This window comes from Pecten maximus, chromosome 3 (assembly GCF_902652985.1).
Source record: "Pecten maximus chromosome 3, xPecMax1.1, whole genome shotgun sequence".
NCBI lineage: Eukaryota > Metazoa > Mollusca > Bivalvia > Pectinida > Pectinidae > Pecten > Pecten maximus.
Genome location: NC_047017.1, coordinates 11,956,075 through 11,976,303, shown reverse-complemented (window position 1 = coordinate 11,976,303; position 20,229 = coordinate 11,956,075). Strand labels below are relative to the sequence as shown.

General features: G+C 35.6%; 1 protein-coding gene across 1 annotated transcript; it reads right to left on the bottom strand.

The window, feature by feature from the left end:
• Nucleotides 1–1,816: 1,816 nt before the first annotated feature.
• LOC117324621 (solute carrier organic anion transporter family member 4A1-like) lies at nucleotides 1,817–14,356 on the bottom strand. Its single transcript, XM_033880543.1, has 14 exons — nucleotides 14,193–14,356; nucleotides 12,461–12,574; nucleotides 11,811–11,872; nucleotides 11,051–11,367; nucleotides 10,624–10,854; nucleotides 8,368–8,473; nucleotides 6,618–6,739; nucleotides 6,253–6,344; nucleotides 5,617–5,755; nucleotides 4,792–4,987; nucleotides 4,121–4,262; nucleotides 3,462–3,652; nucleotides 2,777–2,841; nucleotides 1,817–2,552 (listed from the first exon to the last, which is right to left on the bottom strand). Exons 1-14 carry the CDS (start codon nucleotides 14,202–14,204, stop codon nucleotides 2,320–2,322), a joined length of 2,022 nt encoding a protein of 673 aa, XP_033736434.1. The 5' UTR covers nucleotides 14,205–14,356; the 3' UTR covers nucleotides 1,817–2,319.
• Nucleotides 14,357–20,229: the final 5,873 nt, after the last annotated feature.

Here is a 20,229-nt window from a genome sequence, read left to right as displayed (position 1 = left end):
ATTTCGTCCGAATATTTTTTGACACTAACGATGCAGAAAAGTAACCTGTATGGAAGATTTGTCTCGAAACCGACCGTAATTTGTAGCATTCATTTTCGTAAATAAAGGAGAAATCACCCTATCCGGATCACCTCGCTATATTTCATTAAAAAATGTTCCGGGTGGATATCCAAACAAGAGCTGTTGGAGAACAGCATAGCTCGTCTCGCAAATGTTTGTCTATAAATAATTAAAGTATATAAATTTGTATGGTTTCGCAAATTGCATTAATAATATTCATATTGTTTACTTGATCAGATTGTTTTTTGTGTATTTATGCAATTTTCAAAGCCATACCAATTTATATATATATATATGTAAATTATTTATTGACAAACATTCGGGAGACAAGCTATGCTGTTGTAGATTCAATAAATATATTAACTTCAAATATAATTGCTTTTGGACCGATTTCTTCAATTTTTTGATAAAATATTATCCTCATGAAAGTTGTCTCCCTTGAAAAATGTGCTACACCGGTATATAAATTGTCTAATGTGAGCATTTTCACATTTTTTTTTCAGTTTCACTCCTAGAAGTGATAGTGTAACTCCAGAGGGACTCTTTTACCAAATATCAGCACCCTTGTGCAATCATTAAGTTATGTGTTAATAGTTTTAAACACTTGCACAAAATAAAAAATAAAAAACCCTGTTCCCCCCCCCCCCCCCCCCCCCCCCCCAAAAAAATCTTTCAGTTTAACTCCGGCAAGGGATAGTTTAACCCCAAAGGGAACCTAATGCCATGTATTAATATGCCTTTCAACACTCTCAACATAGAACACAGATTTGAAAAAAAAAAAAAAAAAAAAGATTTAAAAAAAAAAAATTCATTTTTTTTTAAGTTTTACTCCAGAAAGAAATATCCTTACTCCATAGGGACACTATTGCCAAATATCAGCACCCTAGTACAATTATAAAGTGATGTATTAATACCTTTTAACACTTGCACCAAAAACTTAACTCAAAAATATTATAAGTCCAACAATTTAAAAAAAATCTGTTTTTTCCCCAAAAAATCTTTAAGTTTAACTCCGGCAGGGGATAGTTTAACCCCATAGGGACTCTATTGCCAATTATTAACACCCTAGTACAATTATAAAGTGATGTATTAATACCTTTCAACACTTGCACCAAAAACTTAACGCAAAAAATATAATAAGTCCAACAATTTGAAAAATCTGGTTTTTTCCCCAAAAATCGTTTAGTTCAACTCCGGTAGGGGATAGTTTAACTCCATAGGAATCCATTTGCCAATTATCAGCACTGTAGTACAATTATAAAGTGATGTATTTAATACCTTTCAACACTTGCACCAAAAACTTAACACAAAAAATATTATAAGTCCAAAAATTTCAAAAATCTGCGTTTTTTCCCCCGAAAAATCTTTTAGTTTAACTCCAGCAGGGGATAGTTTAACCCCCACAGGGACCATATTACCATGAATTAGTATGCCTTTCAACAATTGCACCAAAAACTTTACATTTGAAAAACTAACGCCGACGCCGACGCCGACGCCGGAGTGGCAACATAAGCTCTCACTCTTCTTCGAAGAGACGAGCTAAAAACACCGTATAGTTTTGTATTTTTGAGCGGACGATTTTGGAGGATAACTTCACGTTTCTGAACAATATTACAAATAAAGTAAAAATTTTTATCATTCCATGTGCTTTTGCTCCATGTGACATTATCTTTGCCTAATCAGTTAGCTTCGATTTTCAGTTGACGGACAACTATCGGCAATACCTCGTCAATTATCACCATGAAAGTGACAACTGTATAATAGAAGGTACTTTTTATATTTATTCATTCCACTAAGACTCGATACTACGAAAACTGGAAACATTTTAGAACATAGATCCTATAACTGTAATAAATATTGTTTTAATGTTTGATTAATTCTACATTAATTGGGCGATCATTATAAAAACGTAGATAAACATGGTCTAAATTCTCCACTATTAGGCGATATCATAATAATGATTAATCTTTCCACAGCTGCTATATGTTTCCTCCATTTGGAGAAGCACAGGTTAACATGTAGATAAATGTAAAACGATATGATTGGCTGATGTAAAGTTGGAAAACAATATAATTGGCTGACGTAAAGTTTACAACCTTAGAATTAATTGTAATGTTATACATCATGGCAGTGGTTAGCTTGTACATTCTAACGTACACTCTAAACCAACTATTAAAATGTATCAAGTAAACGGATACATTTTGACCAAAATTCAAATCAGAATCACCATATCACTCGCGATTATTGAAAACATGTTTGTCATTTGGAGCCAAGAGTAAAACTGTTTTTATTCCTTGATGCAAACACTGACGCTATAAAATAAAAGATGGCAGACGAAGCGGAAACGATGACCCACCACAACATCACTCCTGTTGACATGCGCGAGAGGCTGTACATCATGCAGAACTTGCTACTTGTGCACGGCAACTCTGTCCAGATCTCACACGTGCCATCAAGGACAGCTCCCACCAAAATAGGTCCAGGAATCATACCTGCACAAAATCAGTTCATTAAATATAAAACAAAATACGGTTGTTTTGATACCTGAATTCCGTTTTGCATAAATGAAGTTAAAGTACATCGTTTATATATATAGGTCATAACATCAAATTTACTTTTACATCATCAAATTGAATATTGCTTTCTGTAAACAGGGGTATACAACTAAAAAGGAATTCGTAAGAAAACATTCAATACACGTAGTAAGTAGTGATACCTAATAATCTCAGAAACAACCACTGTAGTCCTAATGCGAACGATTTCTGATCCCCGTCAACACATCTGAAATAAAATAATACTAATACACATTAAGATAATGTACAATGTAGGGGGGGGGGGGGGGGGGGGGGGGGGTGGTGTAAACGTGTGCCAAGTTCATAAGTTTCGCAAAGTTTGCGGGAACTGTTGGAAGAGTTGCGCTGAGAAGATTCTGACAAGATAAAAATGGGTTAAATTGCAATTAAGGCAAGCAGATCCTAAAAAATATGCCCAGGACCGAAACTGCAGTGTGGGATGCCTACATAAGATGAAAAACTGAAGGAGTTGTTGTCCATGATCCGGTCTATAATCACAACTAAAATGGGCATAGCTCCATATCAAAATAGGACGATTAAAAAACATGTGGGATGATTTTACACATAATATTATAGACATACGAACAATCTGATTCCGGTATAACCCCTATATTTACAAATTCAAAGGAGAAATGGTATCCCAGATCAAAAACAGATCAGTACAAATGATTAACATCTGATATTTTTATCAGGGCGTTTCCTACAAAAGTAAACTGTATGTTCGCATTGTCAGGTCTTAATAAATATTACAATTTTTTTTCGAATTATTCAGAAATATGTAATTGTATAGGTTACCGATTGTGCCAAGATATTTGAAATAACACAAACCTGAGCGTTGCCATGGAAGTCGGAGTGACGCTGATGAGAATGACCAGGAGGGCGATGTATAAACATGGGGCGACGATCTTAAGGTTCGTACAGTTATCTTCACATCTCCCTAACACCGCCACAGCATCAGCATCAGTTACAGATACGTTCAGACGATTGGCGACACAGCTACAATTACCGTATATTGTCTCCTGCAAGAATTAAATCAATATCGGTCACAGAAATAGTATTTATTTAGATAATCCGATAGCAGTAACTACAGACCCGTCGCAAGGGATTTCCGTTACATTAGTTAAAGTAACTATATAACACACGACTTTTTACATAAAAAAGAGATAGGTAATGAATGTGCCAAAGAGAATGTATTGGAGAAATACCCCATACCACAGATTTGTTTTTCTTTTTTACTTGTTGATATTTGGCATCAGTCTTGTGTTAAGGGTGTAAAGAAACAATTCTGTTCAATCTGATCATACATGAAGATGATAAACACAATTGTATTTGCTAAACCTGGTGAAGAAATGTCTGCCCCCGAGTGTTGAGGAACAAAATATAGAACAGATAAAAACAACAATTGCTGCATCATGGTTTCAATGAGGTTACAATCTAAATTCAACGCACTACTATTACTAAGGGTGTAAATTACTTTGGTTACCTACCTGGCCTATCGAGGACTGAGTGTTACAACCAGCGTGACAGGCGGAGTAATACATGCTTTTGTCATGACCACACACGGGAGAATACGAAGTGGACGTGCAGTCACATGACCCCTGACATGTATCGATGTATCCATTCATTGCTCTGTAATAACAAGAATATGGAGTTTCATTTCGAAACGCTGAACTATGACCTGTCTTACAGATATTATACATACAGTGTATATATTTGCATATGATTTAATTATTTCGAAGTTTAACACGTTTGAATGTGACACACTGTGAATCTAAAAGATCTATCTGATACACAGATTAATATTGTCCCAGAACCTGCAATACTAAGGTGGTTTGACATCCTTCTTAGTAGTGACAATTTTTTGTGTGATAGCTATTAATCCGGTTACCCTGGTATTCAATGGGGGAAAAAAAGAAAAAAAAAAGAAATATGAAACCAAAATATTATTTTATCTTACCTATCATTTCATCACACTTGAGGATTTTTTTTTTTTAATGGAGAAAAAAAAGTAAGAACATTGGCATATAAGTTTTAAATAGTTGAAAATCAATATCAATCGCATCTATTGGGCGAATAAATACCAATCACAATCAATGTAAAGCTATTGCATTTAGATCCTTGCATGATGCATGAGCAAATTTGACGAGCAGAATCTTACCTAGTATCCGAGTAGGGCACTGAGAGTCCCACGAGGTTGACGTTTGGGCATCCAGCCAGTAAGCTTGTCCCAAGTGCAGCGGATGCAAGCGACACCAATACACTCAGTCGTGTCATCCCAATGGTTTCCAATCTAAATATCCTCACCAGAACGCCTCCCAACACCATACCGACAGCCCCCACGAGTATCAGACCCCCTGTGTAGACAGAGGAGATGAACTTTAATCCAACCTACATACTCTCACCAGCACGTCTCCCAACACCATACAAGCAGCCACAACTAGAATTAGACCCATGTGTAGATAGAAGAGATGGAATACATTCGAACCTAAACATCCTCACCAGTACGCCTCCCAAAAAGACATACATACATGCAATACATATGTACATGGACCGTTGGTTGGGATAATAAACCAAGTCCCTGTGATTTTATCAAACTCAGAAATGTCTTACAGACCCACTGTGTAGACAGACGAGATGGACTGAAAATTCAAAAACATTTCAAGATTCAAGCAAAAAATAATCCTTTGTTTTCAACACACACCTTTGTACGGGTATTTTTAGAATTCTTCTTTAACAACTCCCTCTTTAACACCGGGTCTTATTTACCTGATACCTTCACAAGGGATTCCTTATAAATCTTTGCTCATATTTTCCCTTATTTGGTCGATTTTGAGATTTCGCTTGCATGTCGGTATTCTTTGCTTTTTGTAAAGAACACATGTATACATAATTCATATACAAATTCTTAACGATCTTGTTTCAGTGAAAAAAACCTAATGGATTAGTTGTAAAAAAATCGTCGACCGTCATTGAGACGTCTTACCAATGAGATAGCCGGCGACATCAAAGCTCAGTTGATACTGTTCCGACAAGAACTTAAATGAGAATGCTGACACTCCCGATATGATGAGTGAGGTTGTGCATCCGCCCAGATTTATAAACATATACACCGGGTTCTTAATCTGAAAAAATCGCTTTAAAGAAGTTAACACTATAGCTGTTTAACATCATCTTCGTGGTTGTAATGAAACATATATCATTAAAAGAAATAATTTTTATAATCTCTATATTTATTTCTAAAAAAATACATCAAATTATAATAATAACTATAGCCGACTCTGATGAATGCGCGCGAGGAGTCTTTCTGTGAAAGGAAACTGGAGTACCCGGTGCAATCCCACAGTCGGGATGATGACCCCGTGCATTTTGACGTCCGATCGTGAAATCGCATCCCGGTCGTCAATGTTAAAGGTGATTCTATTTCATACACGAGCTGATTTATCATTGGTTGATATACAAAACATCAAATTCATGTCAATGCGAAAATAAAACAATTTAATCGTTAGTTCTTCTATAGAAAATTTGGGACTAAACTCACTTTACTTTATTCGCAAGCATAAAATCAATTCTACATTTCGGATTATATGATTCAAAATAAAATTATATATCAGAACCTTACCAATCTGAGTAAATCTTTGAAGAATGAGACAATCGTTTGCTTAATCCTCTTTTTATCTTGGTTTTGCTTTGGATCATCAATTGGTGCATTACCTGTTGAGTAAAAACGACTGTACGTTTTAAATTCCAAACACAAACAAGTTTTGTTCTCTGCATATAAATTGCGGAGTTTGTCCTTGAACAACAATTTACACTGGAACATGTAATTAGCTTTAAATGACAACAAGGTACTTGCCACCTTCAAAATTATCAATTATCTTGTTTATAATCACTTGTGCTATTTTCCATTCTATATACTAACGAAATTATACAACTGGCCTGCTCACAATCTATATACGTAACAAGTTATACAACTGGCCTGCTCACCCAGCATGTGTTTTGGGTAACCATAGATGGGGATTGCGATCAACAGAAACCCCACCGCAGAGATGATGAACCCAACCCACCACGCTCCGACCCATCGTTGATCACGGGCGTTGAATTCGAGGCTGAAAAGAATGATTTATTTAAAGTGTGAATGCTTCAAGTGGACTGTAACGGAAAGTGTCTCCCTTTTTTATCAGTTCAGTACTGTTTGGGAATTAATGGATTGTGAAGACCACGGGAAAGCTCTATAGTCGCCATCATAATAACATCGGGAACTTCCCAATCTCTCCAAGAGAGCAGTGTTGGGAGTTACCTTTCATAGCTATGCAATGCACTCTGGGAGAGATTGCGAACTTCCTTGAGCAAAATGAGGATGCATCTAGTTTGAACCCGTTCTGTTCTGATATCAAACAGACACATCCTCGATTTAATACAATGTTAATTTAATATAATGTTATCTAAGACGGTTGGCATCAAAAAAATAAATATATATCTGCATAATATTATCGTGGGCATACAAGTGAATAATAACGCCCATTGAAATTTTATTCGGCTGACAAAAGACAAATACATGTACATGTATAGTGTATGCATATAACATGGGTATTCATGAGAGTCAGTAGGATTGTACTATACCTTTGAACTTATTTTTTTGAATTTATATTCAATGACATCAGTAAGGTATTTGACCGTGTTTGGTATGAGGGACTACTCTATAAGCTTAATAAATAGGGATTACAGAAAAATTCATTAGTATGGTATAGGATTTATCAAAAAATAGAAAGCAAAGAGTCATTACTGAGGGCCGTTACTCATCATTTAAATCACTTAGTGCAGGTGTCCCCCAGGGATCATTTCTATCTCTTATATGTATTAATGATATGATAAAAGACATAATCAATTACATGAAATTATTTGCTGATGATATATTCTATTCTCTGTTATCGACACCTATAATAGGATAACTGCACAGGAATCACAAAATATTAATTTATGGTCCCACAAATGGGATGTTATATTCAATCCAACTAAAACAAACGCAGTCCTCTTCTCAAGAAAAAGAAATGAATAACCCCTGACCATTAAGTTTGATAACATTGAAAGTGACTCACACACTCACTTAGGAGTTACCTTATCTGATGATGGTACATGGAACTAACATATACAAAACATACATGATGAAGTCTATAAGAGACAATGTTATTAAATATCCTAAATACAGAGTTGATGTTGTATGGTGACTAGCTAGTTATGTATAAGAACTGATTAATCTCATTCCTTAGGACAATCTAAATGGATAATTTTATCTGGGCTTAACAAGCATTAACTGATTGTAACTTTTATTTTTAATTCTTATATTGTGCCAATTCATGTGAAGTAGGAAGATGCGTGTTTCATCAACACATGAGTAGAATTCTAATGGTAGTTATCAAATGGACATTACAGTTGGAAACTCCATCAAACACTTGTCTCTCTCCTGCGTAGAACTGAGTACTAATATTTATTTAATAATGAATTGTAAAATATTATAAAGAAAAAGAAAGCACATAAGATTATCATTATCTATTATCTACAAATACTCTATATATATATATATATATATACTTTCAATTCTTGACTAATAACAGGATACTAATTATTTGTAATAAAGTACTTTGTTATGGAGAAAACTTTGGCTTAAATAGGCTTAAACCTGATGTTCAATCAAATTGTTTATCATTAAATATGTTGAAATGAAATTGTACTATACCTTTCCTGATCTATTCTGTCGAAGTCCACAAATAACTTCTCTGTCAGCTGACCACCGGCGAAAAAGCCAGATGCAACACCTAGGGCCGCAGCTGCGTATGTTAGACCTAGTCAAGTGGGGTCCAACAAAAACAAAGACAATTCATGCATTGTGACTAATTACCATGATAAAAAAAAAAGTTTTTTTATTACATTTGTTTTGGTCAAGGTCGATACCCATACTGTATATGTATACTATGTACCCACAAACCTTTGTAAGCATCATTGATGATTGACTCAACTAATACGATCATTTTCTAAAAAGTAGATCACAAAGACAACGTGAATACCATACGTGACACGGTTCAGAATATACACACGGACTTATATTAATGTTCGTGTGAAATGCAATGTACTAATGATATTGAAAATTATAAAATTGATTGAAAAAAAGGCTGTCGTCCGGGGGCCAACTCATTGCAGTCCCAAAAACCAATATAAATCAATTTTCAAAGAAATTAAACAATATCTAAATTTTGACCAATAAGAAACTTCCATGTGGTCACTATGGCAGTCAAACACTTACATGAATTTTCAGTCCCATAATACCCCAATTAACCAGTTTTCATTAAAATTGTACAATATCTAAGTTTTGACCAATCAGAAGCCAGTAAATGGTGACCATTTTCTTAAAATATGAAACTGGGGTTGCAGAAGAGTGTTCCATGGCGAACATATATACCAAATTTAAACAAAATTGGACAATAATTAGATCTCGACCAATCAGAAGCTAGGAAATGGCGGCCATTTTAGGGTTGAATTTTTCTCCAAATATAAACACCGCCATTGTTTTCACAGTGCCATACTACACCTTCATACTAAATTTCATCGAAATCGAACAATACCTTAATTTCGACCAATCAGAAGTAATCTCTTTGGTAGCGTTTTTGTTTTTAATTTTAAGTTTTTTTTATACAAAACTAAAGTTCATCTTGTAACCATCCATCCGACCAAGTTTAATTGAATTTCATTGAATATTAAAAGAGTGATAGTAAAACAGTTTTAAGCCAATCAGAGGCCGTGACGGCCATCTTGGCTAACCGATCGGAAACCTGATATAGATTACGCACATCTACAATGTATACGGATTTTTGCCAGTATGTTTTGTTGAAATCACCTCAGTAGTTTAGGAGGAATAACCGGTAGATTCTTGTGTCTACGGACGGACGGACGGACGCACGGACAACCTGATTTCAGTATACCCCCTAGCGGGTGAGAGGGGTTGGGGTGGGGATGGGGGAGGTGGTTATAATCATAAATTGTTTTGAATTATGTGACGTTTGCATCTCCCTATCCAGATTTTGAAAGTTTTTTTGAGTTTTGTTTATGGTCGCCTCCTATCACTTTATGCCATTAGCATTCCGTGACGAACCTAGGGAAAAGAAACAGCCGTATGGTGCAGCATGATTACTTTTTTGTTCTACTGTATTTGTTTAGAAAAGTGCTAATATCGTGTTTGTCTTTGTACAATCCTAAGAACACCGATTAAAACAAATTCATTGAATTTATACCATGCACTTAACAAAACAGTTTACACAAAAACTACATCTCGTCCAAACCATACACACAACCATTTTGCAAATTTGCGATTTTCCATATAACAATGGTGATCTGACAAGAAGATTTATACAGTCCAAAACTGTCAGTTATGACATTAGACAAAAGCCCATTAAATAGCTTCGAATACTTTATTCACACAGCATCTATCAAAAATATTACTAAATCATAAGTATTACTGCGAGGAACATCATATCATATATGTTTCTATAACCATCGGGGGGGAAAATCGACGCAAAATTTGGCATTTCAACTTTTTCGTCAATGATAGTGTATATTTGTACTTTTGCTGCCATCGGTTTGTTTCTAAACAAACGTGCCCCGACTTAAACATACAAACAAAATAGAATATTCCTATTTTGTTTAAACTTCATTATTTCAACCAAATTTTAAAGCAAGTGAAGTTTGATCAATTCTCGTTTGCCCAGATTGAAGCGCGCAGGTTTTATTATGTGGAAGGAACACCGAGTATGACGGATAAACCCAAGTGGTAGGGTAGGTGACTCCTTACTTTTTCACGTTTAAATGGAGAAGCAAACCCCCGTAGGCTAGGTTAGTTGTGAGGATAGTATTCACTTACACCAACCAACCAACAATCATAACCATGCAGATCACTAACTATATCATTGCCTCCTTATAAACCAGAAGTAGTACTACTCACCAATGTAGACAGCCGCTGTTGAGCGGTCCTCGTTCTCTTCGATATAGACTGTGCCGAGGGTAAACATTGGAGTAAATCCCAAGCCATGTACTATTTGTGCGACCATGAATACACCGAGGTACTTCTCTCCAGAGGATCCACAAGATGGCGCCAGGGCCACCTCCTCCTCCACCAGCTGCTGGACAGATGGATTCGGATGTCTTGGATATATCTGAAAAATCATAAAATGAACTAGGGAGACCAATCTGTGATATGATGGATTATCGTTTTTGTTTATCTTGTATTTATCATGGCAATATCTTTCTTTCTATATATATGTATTGACACAATGATGTGTATTTACAGAACTGTGATAAGATGTGAACAATAAAATATTCTGAAATGAAAACCAAATAGGTTTCGATTGTTAACCAATGACATTACTTACCTGCGGGTGTATATGTATCTGCGATGTGAGGGACGATGAAGAGGAAGGAACCGACGGCCATTATTACGGACCCAGTAGCCACGATGAAAGGTTTGTGATAGCGTCCACCGAGGAAACTGACGAAGAGGACGACGATGAGAGCCCCGATATCCTGTGAACTCGGGATGAGGGCGGACTTAGTTGATGTCAGCTGAAACTGGCGTTCTATTGAGGGAAGGGCGGCACTGCCGATGCCATTGACGGCGAACCCTTCCAGGAAGCACAGGATGAATGCCCACACGACAAAGAAAGACATCTTGTTGAACACTTGCATCCATCTGTGTATCAATTCAATTAACTATGATTCAAACTTTTAGTTCACAGTGCTGTAAATATCTTAAGTAGCAGAGAGAACGGCAATCACGGAAGATTTTCATAGATAATAACAATGTGTGAATACCATATTTAAATATGTATTTAGTCGTGGATACAGTTGACCGTGAACAAAACTGTGCCATATAGCAGTTTCCATACAGGCGTACTATACCAGCCCCATTAAGTGAATGCCAGGTAAGACATGTCCATGTGGTTAAAATATTTAAATATTGATTAAGTAACGTATATATACATGCACTGTATTACAAACTATTCCCGAATTATTTAACACGGTTTGATTTTTCTACAACGGTCAGCGTTTACAAACATATATATTTTTCATCTAAAAATTATTACAATAAAATCCATTTTTAATCATTAGATGTTCATGATGTAGAAAACATACCCTGCTTTTAGCTTTCCGTATCCACACCTCCGATCTATCCCGTCGTCAAACTGTTTAGGTCGCTGGAATAAATTGAGTATAATAGAAGTGATTCAGACTCTGTCTGCTTTTTATACATTTCATACAAACTACATTTTGTAATGTTAAGGTTGTGAGAGCAAATGCTGCATTGACGAGATCGGTACATTATCAATACGTCATAATCGGAACACCTCGCCTCCATCTGCCAACTTGTCTAGCAATACGTCAGTCTGTTACTATGTAACAAAAACTGGAGGTAAGGAATTCATATCAATTCGAGACATCAGAATGTGTATTACTCCAAAATTGCAGCCCCATAATAATGATCATCTATTCTGTTCGCGATTATACACTATTACAGTTGTCGAAAAGGAAACAAACAGCTGAAGTGTAAACCACAAATTTATCTCTTTATCGATAAAAGCAGAAATATTAATAAATTGAAATAGTACAGGCAAAATAATTTATGTTGTGATGATATGAGTTTATTATTATTTTTTTACCTTTTACGGATAATGTGAATTATAATTTTATGGTTTTTTATAATCTATTGATAAAGTAATGTGTCATATGAATACAGTTTGTGGTTCCTCAAATGTAAACATCTTTCTTATTTATAAACAACCTACCTTTTCAGACTTTGGACGGACGCTAATACTGACGTCTTTTGTGTCCGCTACGTAAGCAGGGTTATCGTAGGTAGGTTTCTCTCCGTTCGTATATCCTTGGTAGGACTGGTTCTCCTAGGGAAAAAAAGAACTTTGTTAGATACATGCTCCAGGTGTGTATACGGGATGGGAAGTGTTAGAATTAACCCGTACATAGAAAAAGCGCAGTATTTTATAAAATCTGAAAAAAGCTCCCCGATCAGTTACACTGTAGATCAGAAAAAAATGACTATGTGGACCACATCTTAATTACAATCATAGTGTTTCTGTATCAGTCTCTTGTATTTACATATGGCTCGAGTTTTATTTCTATCATTTCTTATTTATAGTCGAGTTTTCTTGTGTTTACATATGTCTCGAATTTTAGTATCATCATTATTTATTTAAATTTGAGTTCTCGTGCTTTTACATATGTCTCGAATTTTATTTTCATAATTATTTATTTACATTTTAATTCTCGTGTTTTTACGTATGTCTCGAATTTTATTAACAACATTACTTATTTACCCCTGCGTGGTCATGTACCAACATTACTTATTTATAGTTGAATGCTCGTGTATTGATACAAGTCTCAAATCTAGAGAATTCTATCATTTTAGGATGCTCACATATTATTTTATTATTCGTTGTTGGATTATTTATTTACCGTTGTTTTCTGTCCATTTCGGTATTTTAAACTAAAAAGCTTGCGGGACTACTAGAAGTTAGCTTGATATTCTCAGCTCAATAATTCCATGACAAACGGCCATTTGATATTACCCCATTACCGCTAGTCCTTGGGATGTTGATGATAGGCATACTTAAACCTGCTATCCTGTCCATTGTTGACCGTTTTTTATGACTCGGAATCGATACCCTTCTAAAGTACTTAAGTTAGTTCTCTCACTCTCAACAGCCGTAGACTTTTAATAGAATATAAAGATGTCACCATGAAAATTGCTGCCACGTATTTTTCTCTTTCGTTTGATTTTATTAATTGATTGATTCATTTACTTCCTGTATTACGTGCCGTGAGTTTGATTTAATACATATACATGAACCAGACAAATGGACAATACTTATCCAGAAAAATGACAATTTTGTTTTGATTCCAAGAACCTCGTATGGATACGAGATGGGCTTGTCACACAGTTCTCGATACATTAATATGTTCATGTATCTTTATATGTGCATACAGTAAACAGGCTATAGATGCCGTGATTTGGGCCGTCATATATACAGGTACATGTTTATATGCATACAGGTAATTCAGATGTATACATTTGTGTATATATTTCTGAGATATTTATATAGAGCTCCAAATGTAAACAAAGTCACGCTGTTTACTACATCATTCATGTATATGCCTTAGCTTTGCTTAGATTTCAGGAAGTTATACATGAAATATTACCTTTCGTCTGTTTAGCTTTACTTGGGTCTCTGAAAGTTATACATTAAATATTACCTTCTATCTATTTAGCTTTACTTTGACCTCTGAAAACTGTTCATTTAACACCACCTCAGTCTCATACGCTTTGCTGTAATCTCTGAAAATCAACCTCATACTCTAATAAGCTTTCTTCATTACATCTTAGTCAACTTAGCGTTGTTTACATTTTTAAAAACTATACATTAAACCTTACATATAAGCATAGAATCTACTTCCCTATACTTACAATCCTCAAAAGCGTTTCATTATACAAAACAGACATACCTGTCCCTGCATGGCGTGGTTTTAAAAGCAGCAATTATGGCGATCATGCAAATTCTGATGTCGAGCTGAAACCGAGTAAACGGGGAAAACTTAAATGCGAACCTTTAACCGATTCAATCACCTCTCATAAATCAAAACAATCACACTGTATATGTTTGTACGTAGTCGTAACTTTAGGCATATACTGACCTGAATTCTTTTAGGAAACGCCCTATGCACTTTTTGTCACGTGATTGTCTGTTTACTTCCAAATATAGTGTTTTCTGACCGACACACTGAAAAGGTTTATGTATGGCGCGGGTACATATATGATCGTTATTGTTTCCATTTACTACTCATACTGGAAGTCATACTAATTTAATGATTTGATAATTTAGCGCCATCTTTAAACACCTAAGAAGCCCGAGTTTCCTCTGGCCCTGACACCATGTCTGATGTCAGGGCCAGAGGAAAGTCGGGCTACCATCTAGGTAATGAAACAAAACTGCGTGTGCCGGGTATTTACCTAAATAATAATCTATTGTCACAATAGTGTAAAAATGACTGGGTTAAAATATAATTTTAACTCAGTCGTTCTGACACTATTGTCACGATCGGCATCAGAACGATGATCTGTAATCGCGTTGGTTTACGTTCCTGATTGACACATTCAAAACCTGAAGGCCTTATCTGATCGTAAAACGAGAAAGGGAGGGGTAAACTTTTCCGAGTTGTGTAACTATTGTTGACACAGATGATGAAAATATCTCATTTCTGAGACTGGTATCTCATTCTGGAATCTGGCAAATCATAGTTTATTTACCCAACACGGGTCGGACATTTCTAACGATTACACCGACAAGTGAGACTCAATGTGTGCATTGTTTTCTCTCCAAGGTTGCGTCATCGTTTTGGTATTTTGATCGGCATCAGCTGTGCACTTTAACAACAAAGTACTTCTTCTTTAATAGATCATGTCATTGTTGATCTCATATCGAACTGCTGCATTAATTGTCAAGCCTTTCTTAGACGTCTTCAATTTTTTTTATAACTATCATCTGTGATCTATCATTTCCAACCGCGTGGTCTATTAAGTGTTCCCAGATTGAACGTTGACACCAAATAGATTCCGGAAAGCACGTCTTCAGGTATGGCGAAATATCGCGAAAAAACTTCATCGTTTTGTCACCAACCTCAACACTCTCCAGTTAGAGATTTCACCATTGAATGAACTTTATATATAATACTGATATTTTCTCTTCTTTTCCCTTTCATTTTGATTATTTAATAACAACGGGAACCTACAAATGAAATGTTCAGAGGAGTCCAAGAAGAATATTTTGAACAAGAAAGAGCGACAATTAAAGTTCCACATTCAAAATTTAAAAAGAAATGGACGCCATTTGTTTTCATTCAAACTAAAAATTAAATGTGTAAAATAAGAGACCAAGGGAAACCTGCACTTCAGAGTATATAAATATGTCCTTCAGGAACGTTTGAACAGTGGAACAAACTTCAATTGTCATAATCAAAGATGGCCAACTGTCGACTCATTTTGTTTTCCAATCGGTCTCCAAATTCAATATACACAATTAGACACAAAGATGAACAACATGCAACATTTAAAGGAAAGAGCAATGAAGAAACGTTATGAGTACCTGAAAACACCATGATAGTGTTGATGCTCAAACGTCGTCGTCATCAGCCAGGTCCATCCATCGTCGAGGGTTTCAATTACTGACTGATAGTGGGTCAGCAGGGGTGATCAGACCCTAGCCGTCGTGATGCCCCGTTCGGCTTCTTTCCTAAACTCTATCACTGCAGTCTTCCATCTTTCATTCGTGATGCCGTTAGCTCCAAGCAGCCACCAGCATATTTGAGCCGCAAGTTCTCTGCAGCCAACATTCACAGGAAAGTTCCACGCCTTTTCTGCCACACTCCTCTTTCAGTTCCGTTCTATTGGGTCCCGTCCCTCTGGCCCGACGGGGTCAGTGTCATATTATGCAAAATATGTTCCCCTTCCCCAAGGATGCTTCTGACTGAATTGGCTTCAAATTCATTCATAACTTTATGACTAGTAGCGATTTATTTCCCCTATTGGGTCCCGCCTCTCAGGCCCCACGGGGGTCAGTGTCACCATTTATGCAAAATTGGTTCCCCATTCCCCAAGGATGCTTCAAATCCATTAATAACTTTATGTCTATAGTAGCGATTTAAAGAAATGACCTCTATTTCCCCTATTGGGCACCACCCCTCTGGGCCCATGGAGATCAGTCACCATTTATGCAAAATTTGTTCCCCTTTTCCCGTGGATATTTCTGACCAAATTTGGTTTTTATTTTTTTATGACTAGTAGCGATTTAAAGCAAATGTTGACGGACGGACGACGCCGCACCATGGCATAAGCTCACCGGTCCTTCGGACCAAGTGTGCTAAAATGGTAGTTGCTACTCCTGCTAAGCGCTCAGCATAATATTGGAAAATAAAATTCCATTTAAATATATCAGGCTTGTGAATGTTTTAATGATGTATTTAGTTTTAATTAACCAGCATCTATGTGGACACAAAGAGAAGGTCAAGTTTTACAATATCAACACGATCAATATTTAAGCCTGGGACAAGACGTGTTTACCAGAGTTGGTTTGTAGACCATGTTTGTTTACCTTCATATAGGCATTACATAATAGGGGGAAGATGGGGTTTGTAATTCGACTTAGTAAAATTTGTCAACCAACTGTCCATACATACAGTACGTAGGTTTGGAAATTCGTTGCGCTAATCATAAGTTCCTAACTATATAGTACTTTATATATTCTAAATGAAGTACTGTATATATTCTAAATAAAGTACTGTATATATTCTAAATAAAGTACTGTATATATTCTAAATAAAGTACTTTATATATTCTAAATAAATAGAGGATATCTAACAGTGTATTCAGTAATACCAAATATATTTCACGAGTGGGCTAATATTTTGATATTTTTCACGAGTGCGCAGCACGAATGAAAAATATCAAAATATTAGCAACACGAGTGAAATATATTTGGTATTACTGAAGACACTGTTAGATATTCTGTTTATTACATTTTTTATCAACGAAAAACCTACCCCGTATGCTAACTAGGCCTAATGTAAACAAAAAAAGTAGTTTCCCCTGTCCAGGTGCTGACATATATGTCGGGCTTTCTGATTGGTCAATAATTTTGCTATTTTCTAATCATTGATTTGATTGGTCAAATCAGCAAAAGTGATATTTTTCACTAGTGAAAAATATGATATTAGTGAAAAATATCACTTTTATAGAATGAATAATTTTTGATATTTCACTGGTAAAAATGTAATAAAATACTTTCATTCAACAATGCACAAAGCTTATGGAATAAAGACGAGATAGTGAAACTATCTGCTGCACTGTCAATGTTTTTCTCAACTTATATCTTCAATAAATAAAACGTCCAATTAATGTTCTTTTATAAAACTGGAGACTGGTCTCTACAAGAGGCCCACAGGATTGGTATCTAACGGTTATCTCATCAAATAAAGTATACGACATTTTCAACAACACACACCATCCCGAGACTGTTGTTACCATAAATTAGGTGGACAAGTTTAGTAATGATGTACATTTCCTTTATAAAATAGCTAAGAATACCAAGTTATACATACGCAATTAAATTTCACTGGGTTTTTTTTGTGTTTTTTGTGTGGTTTTTTTTTAAATCGAATACGCATATTTTGCCCCGTTACAAAACCCTTGTAGGAGCAAGATCCCCTAGTTTACCACCGGACAGTCCGGTTAGGACACGAACATATAATTATATGATATGCAAAGTATGTAGCGAAATACTTTTATGTTGGCCAAACTGGTTGTGAATTAAGGCTACGAATGAATGTTCATAGACAGTAAATAAAAGATGTTAAATTGAGATGTTTAAAGGTAAGCAAACATACACCAGTGTTCAGAGAATAATATTCAAGCTTTACCTATTTATCAGTTAAACAGTGACGATTAAGTCACTCGAGAACTAAAAGCATTTCCTTTTTTTTTATCAAAATACTCAAACCTAACTTATAACTGCGGCCCTCGCTAGAAAATATTATTACGTAATTGGAATTCTCCAAAAATGTATCGGTCACTTTCACCTTCTTCCTCTTGCGATGAGAGCTTTCTCTTCTATAAAAGGCGACCGGTTTTACAAGTACCCGAGTTACACTGAAGTCTGATCGACATCTCCAACGGACTTCTACTGACATATCCCAGGGAACAAACTTTGTCCCATTGAATATATTGAACTTAAAGGGCAAAACTAGGTAACCTACCTACCAAGGAATAATGTTAGAAATATCCTTCCAGTACTTCTTAAGAAATTGGATTACGGACACAGGAACCACGGAAGAAAGATATTTACCCATGGCACCATCTGATAATTGGGGCTTAAATCGGTTTGGGAAGGTAATTTTAATTTTGCGGTGGCAAAATAATTTGTATCATACATGAAAGCAGCCTTAATTCACAGCGTTTTCAGTTTGTTTACTGGGTTCATCACCCCGTACTATGGTCATTTTGAAACGGATATCCTTGTAGTAGTTAGTGATTACATCACTGAACAACATACCAGATACCTGTCGCATGACATTCAAAGCAAAAATTAGGGTTTAGTGACTCCTCAAAGGACACAACCACAACACAGACTGGCCCATTATTCAGCTTCAGAGGAACACATAACGACACGGGTAAGGAGTGTCGACCCACACATCTCGTATCGTCATCTAAGTTTCATGGTCGTTTCCATGCCAATGGATTTAACAACAATTTATTCATATTTCCTTGAATTTAGTCCTTTAATGACATCAATGGTTGGTTACTATGGGTTCACACATTTTTTTTTTGTCTCATTCATAGGTAAATTATGACTGTAATCAATCTCCATGGAGTTTTAAGGTTGTCATGAGTACCCATGGAAACTAGAACTGTAGCCGAGATGGGAGACTATAACATTCACTCCCTAAAAGCAATGGTGGACAACTTCAGTGTACATGTGTTTAGAGTGTAAGTAAGTCTGGATACAAACAACACAGGTAATTTCTATAATAGAAATGCCTCCCTATATGTCATATTTGTGTAATATCATTCCCAACTGCCATTTGCATTCAAGGTCAAAATAGGATCAGTGTTCAAATGCTTGTGTTGCGTGCTATAGACGCTTGTGAGCATCATGGCATAGTTTTCAGGTTTGATAATTTTTTTACTTAAAATTTTTGCTGCTGCATGTAACCATTGCTCTAGAGATGAATCTGTCAGCATCTTCAGCAATTTATTGATGATTTAAAGAAACTATACATGTCCAGACAAACATTTTAGTATTTGTGGATGTTTGTTCGTTTTTAAAATTCAACATTTTTTTTCCCTTTATAGATGACCCTTGACAGAAACAGTACAATAAAGACTTGCTTTATTCTTTTATACATGTACAAAATGACAAAAGTCGTGGATAACATTTCTCCATCAACACAAATAAATTATTGTACAAATAAATACATCACTTTTTGTACTGAATCTGTCAGAATGACACATTAACATCTCTGACAGAAACTTAGATTTCCAATGAACACATCAATACCTAGTAAATACAAAATTACTAAGATCTGAAAGACAAATTTCATCAATACATACATGTACATGAAACTCAAACTATTTCATTTTTGCTGTCTAAAAAGCAGCAGAAATAAAAGTTTAAATTATATCAATTATATAAAAACAGTCTAATTATATATCATGAAAGTACATTTTCACAAACAAATTGTCAATTAGTATTCAATCAGATGGTTTGTTAAATCAGACATTTTGAATTTGATTAAATTGTGATTTATAAGTACATGTAGTTTTAGATCAAGTACAAATGATTTTCACTTCCTGAGACAGTGGATCACACAATCCACAGAGGATAGTTATAAAGCTGTCATCTTCCTGAGACGGTGGATCACATAATCCACAGAGGATAGTTATAAAGAATCTGTCATCTTCCTGAGACAGTGGATCAAATAATCCACAGGG

What these genes read in the sequence shown, in the direction of transcription:
- LOC117324621 (XM_033880543.1), bottom strand. An exon ending in TTACCCAAAACACATGCTGG is followed by an intron (nt 6,345 to 6,617) that starts GTGAGCAGGCCA and finishes TTTACTCAACAG; the next exon opens with GTAATGCACCAATTGATGAT. An exon ending in CTCAGTCCTCGATAGGCCAG is followed by an intron (nt 3,653 to 4,120) that starts GTAGGTAACCAA and finishes TAATTCTTGCAG; the next exon opens with GAGACAATATACGGTAATTG.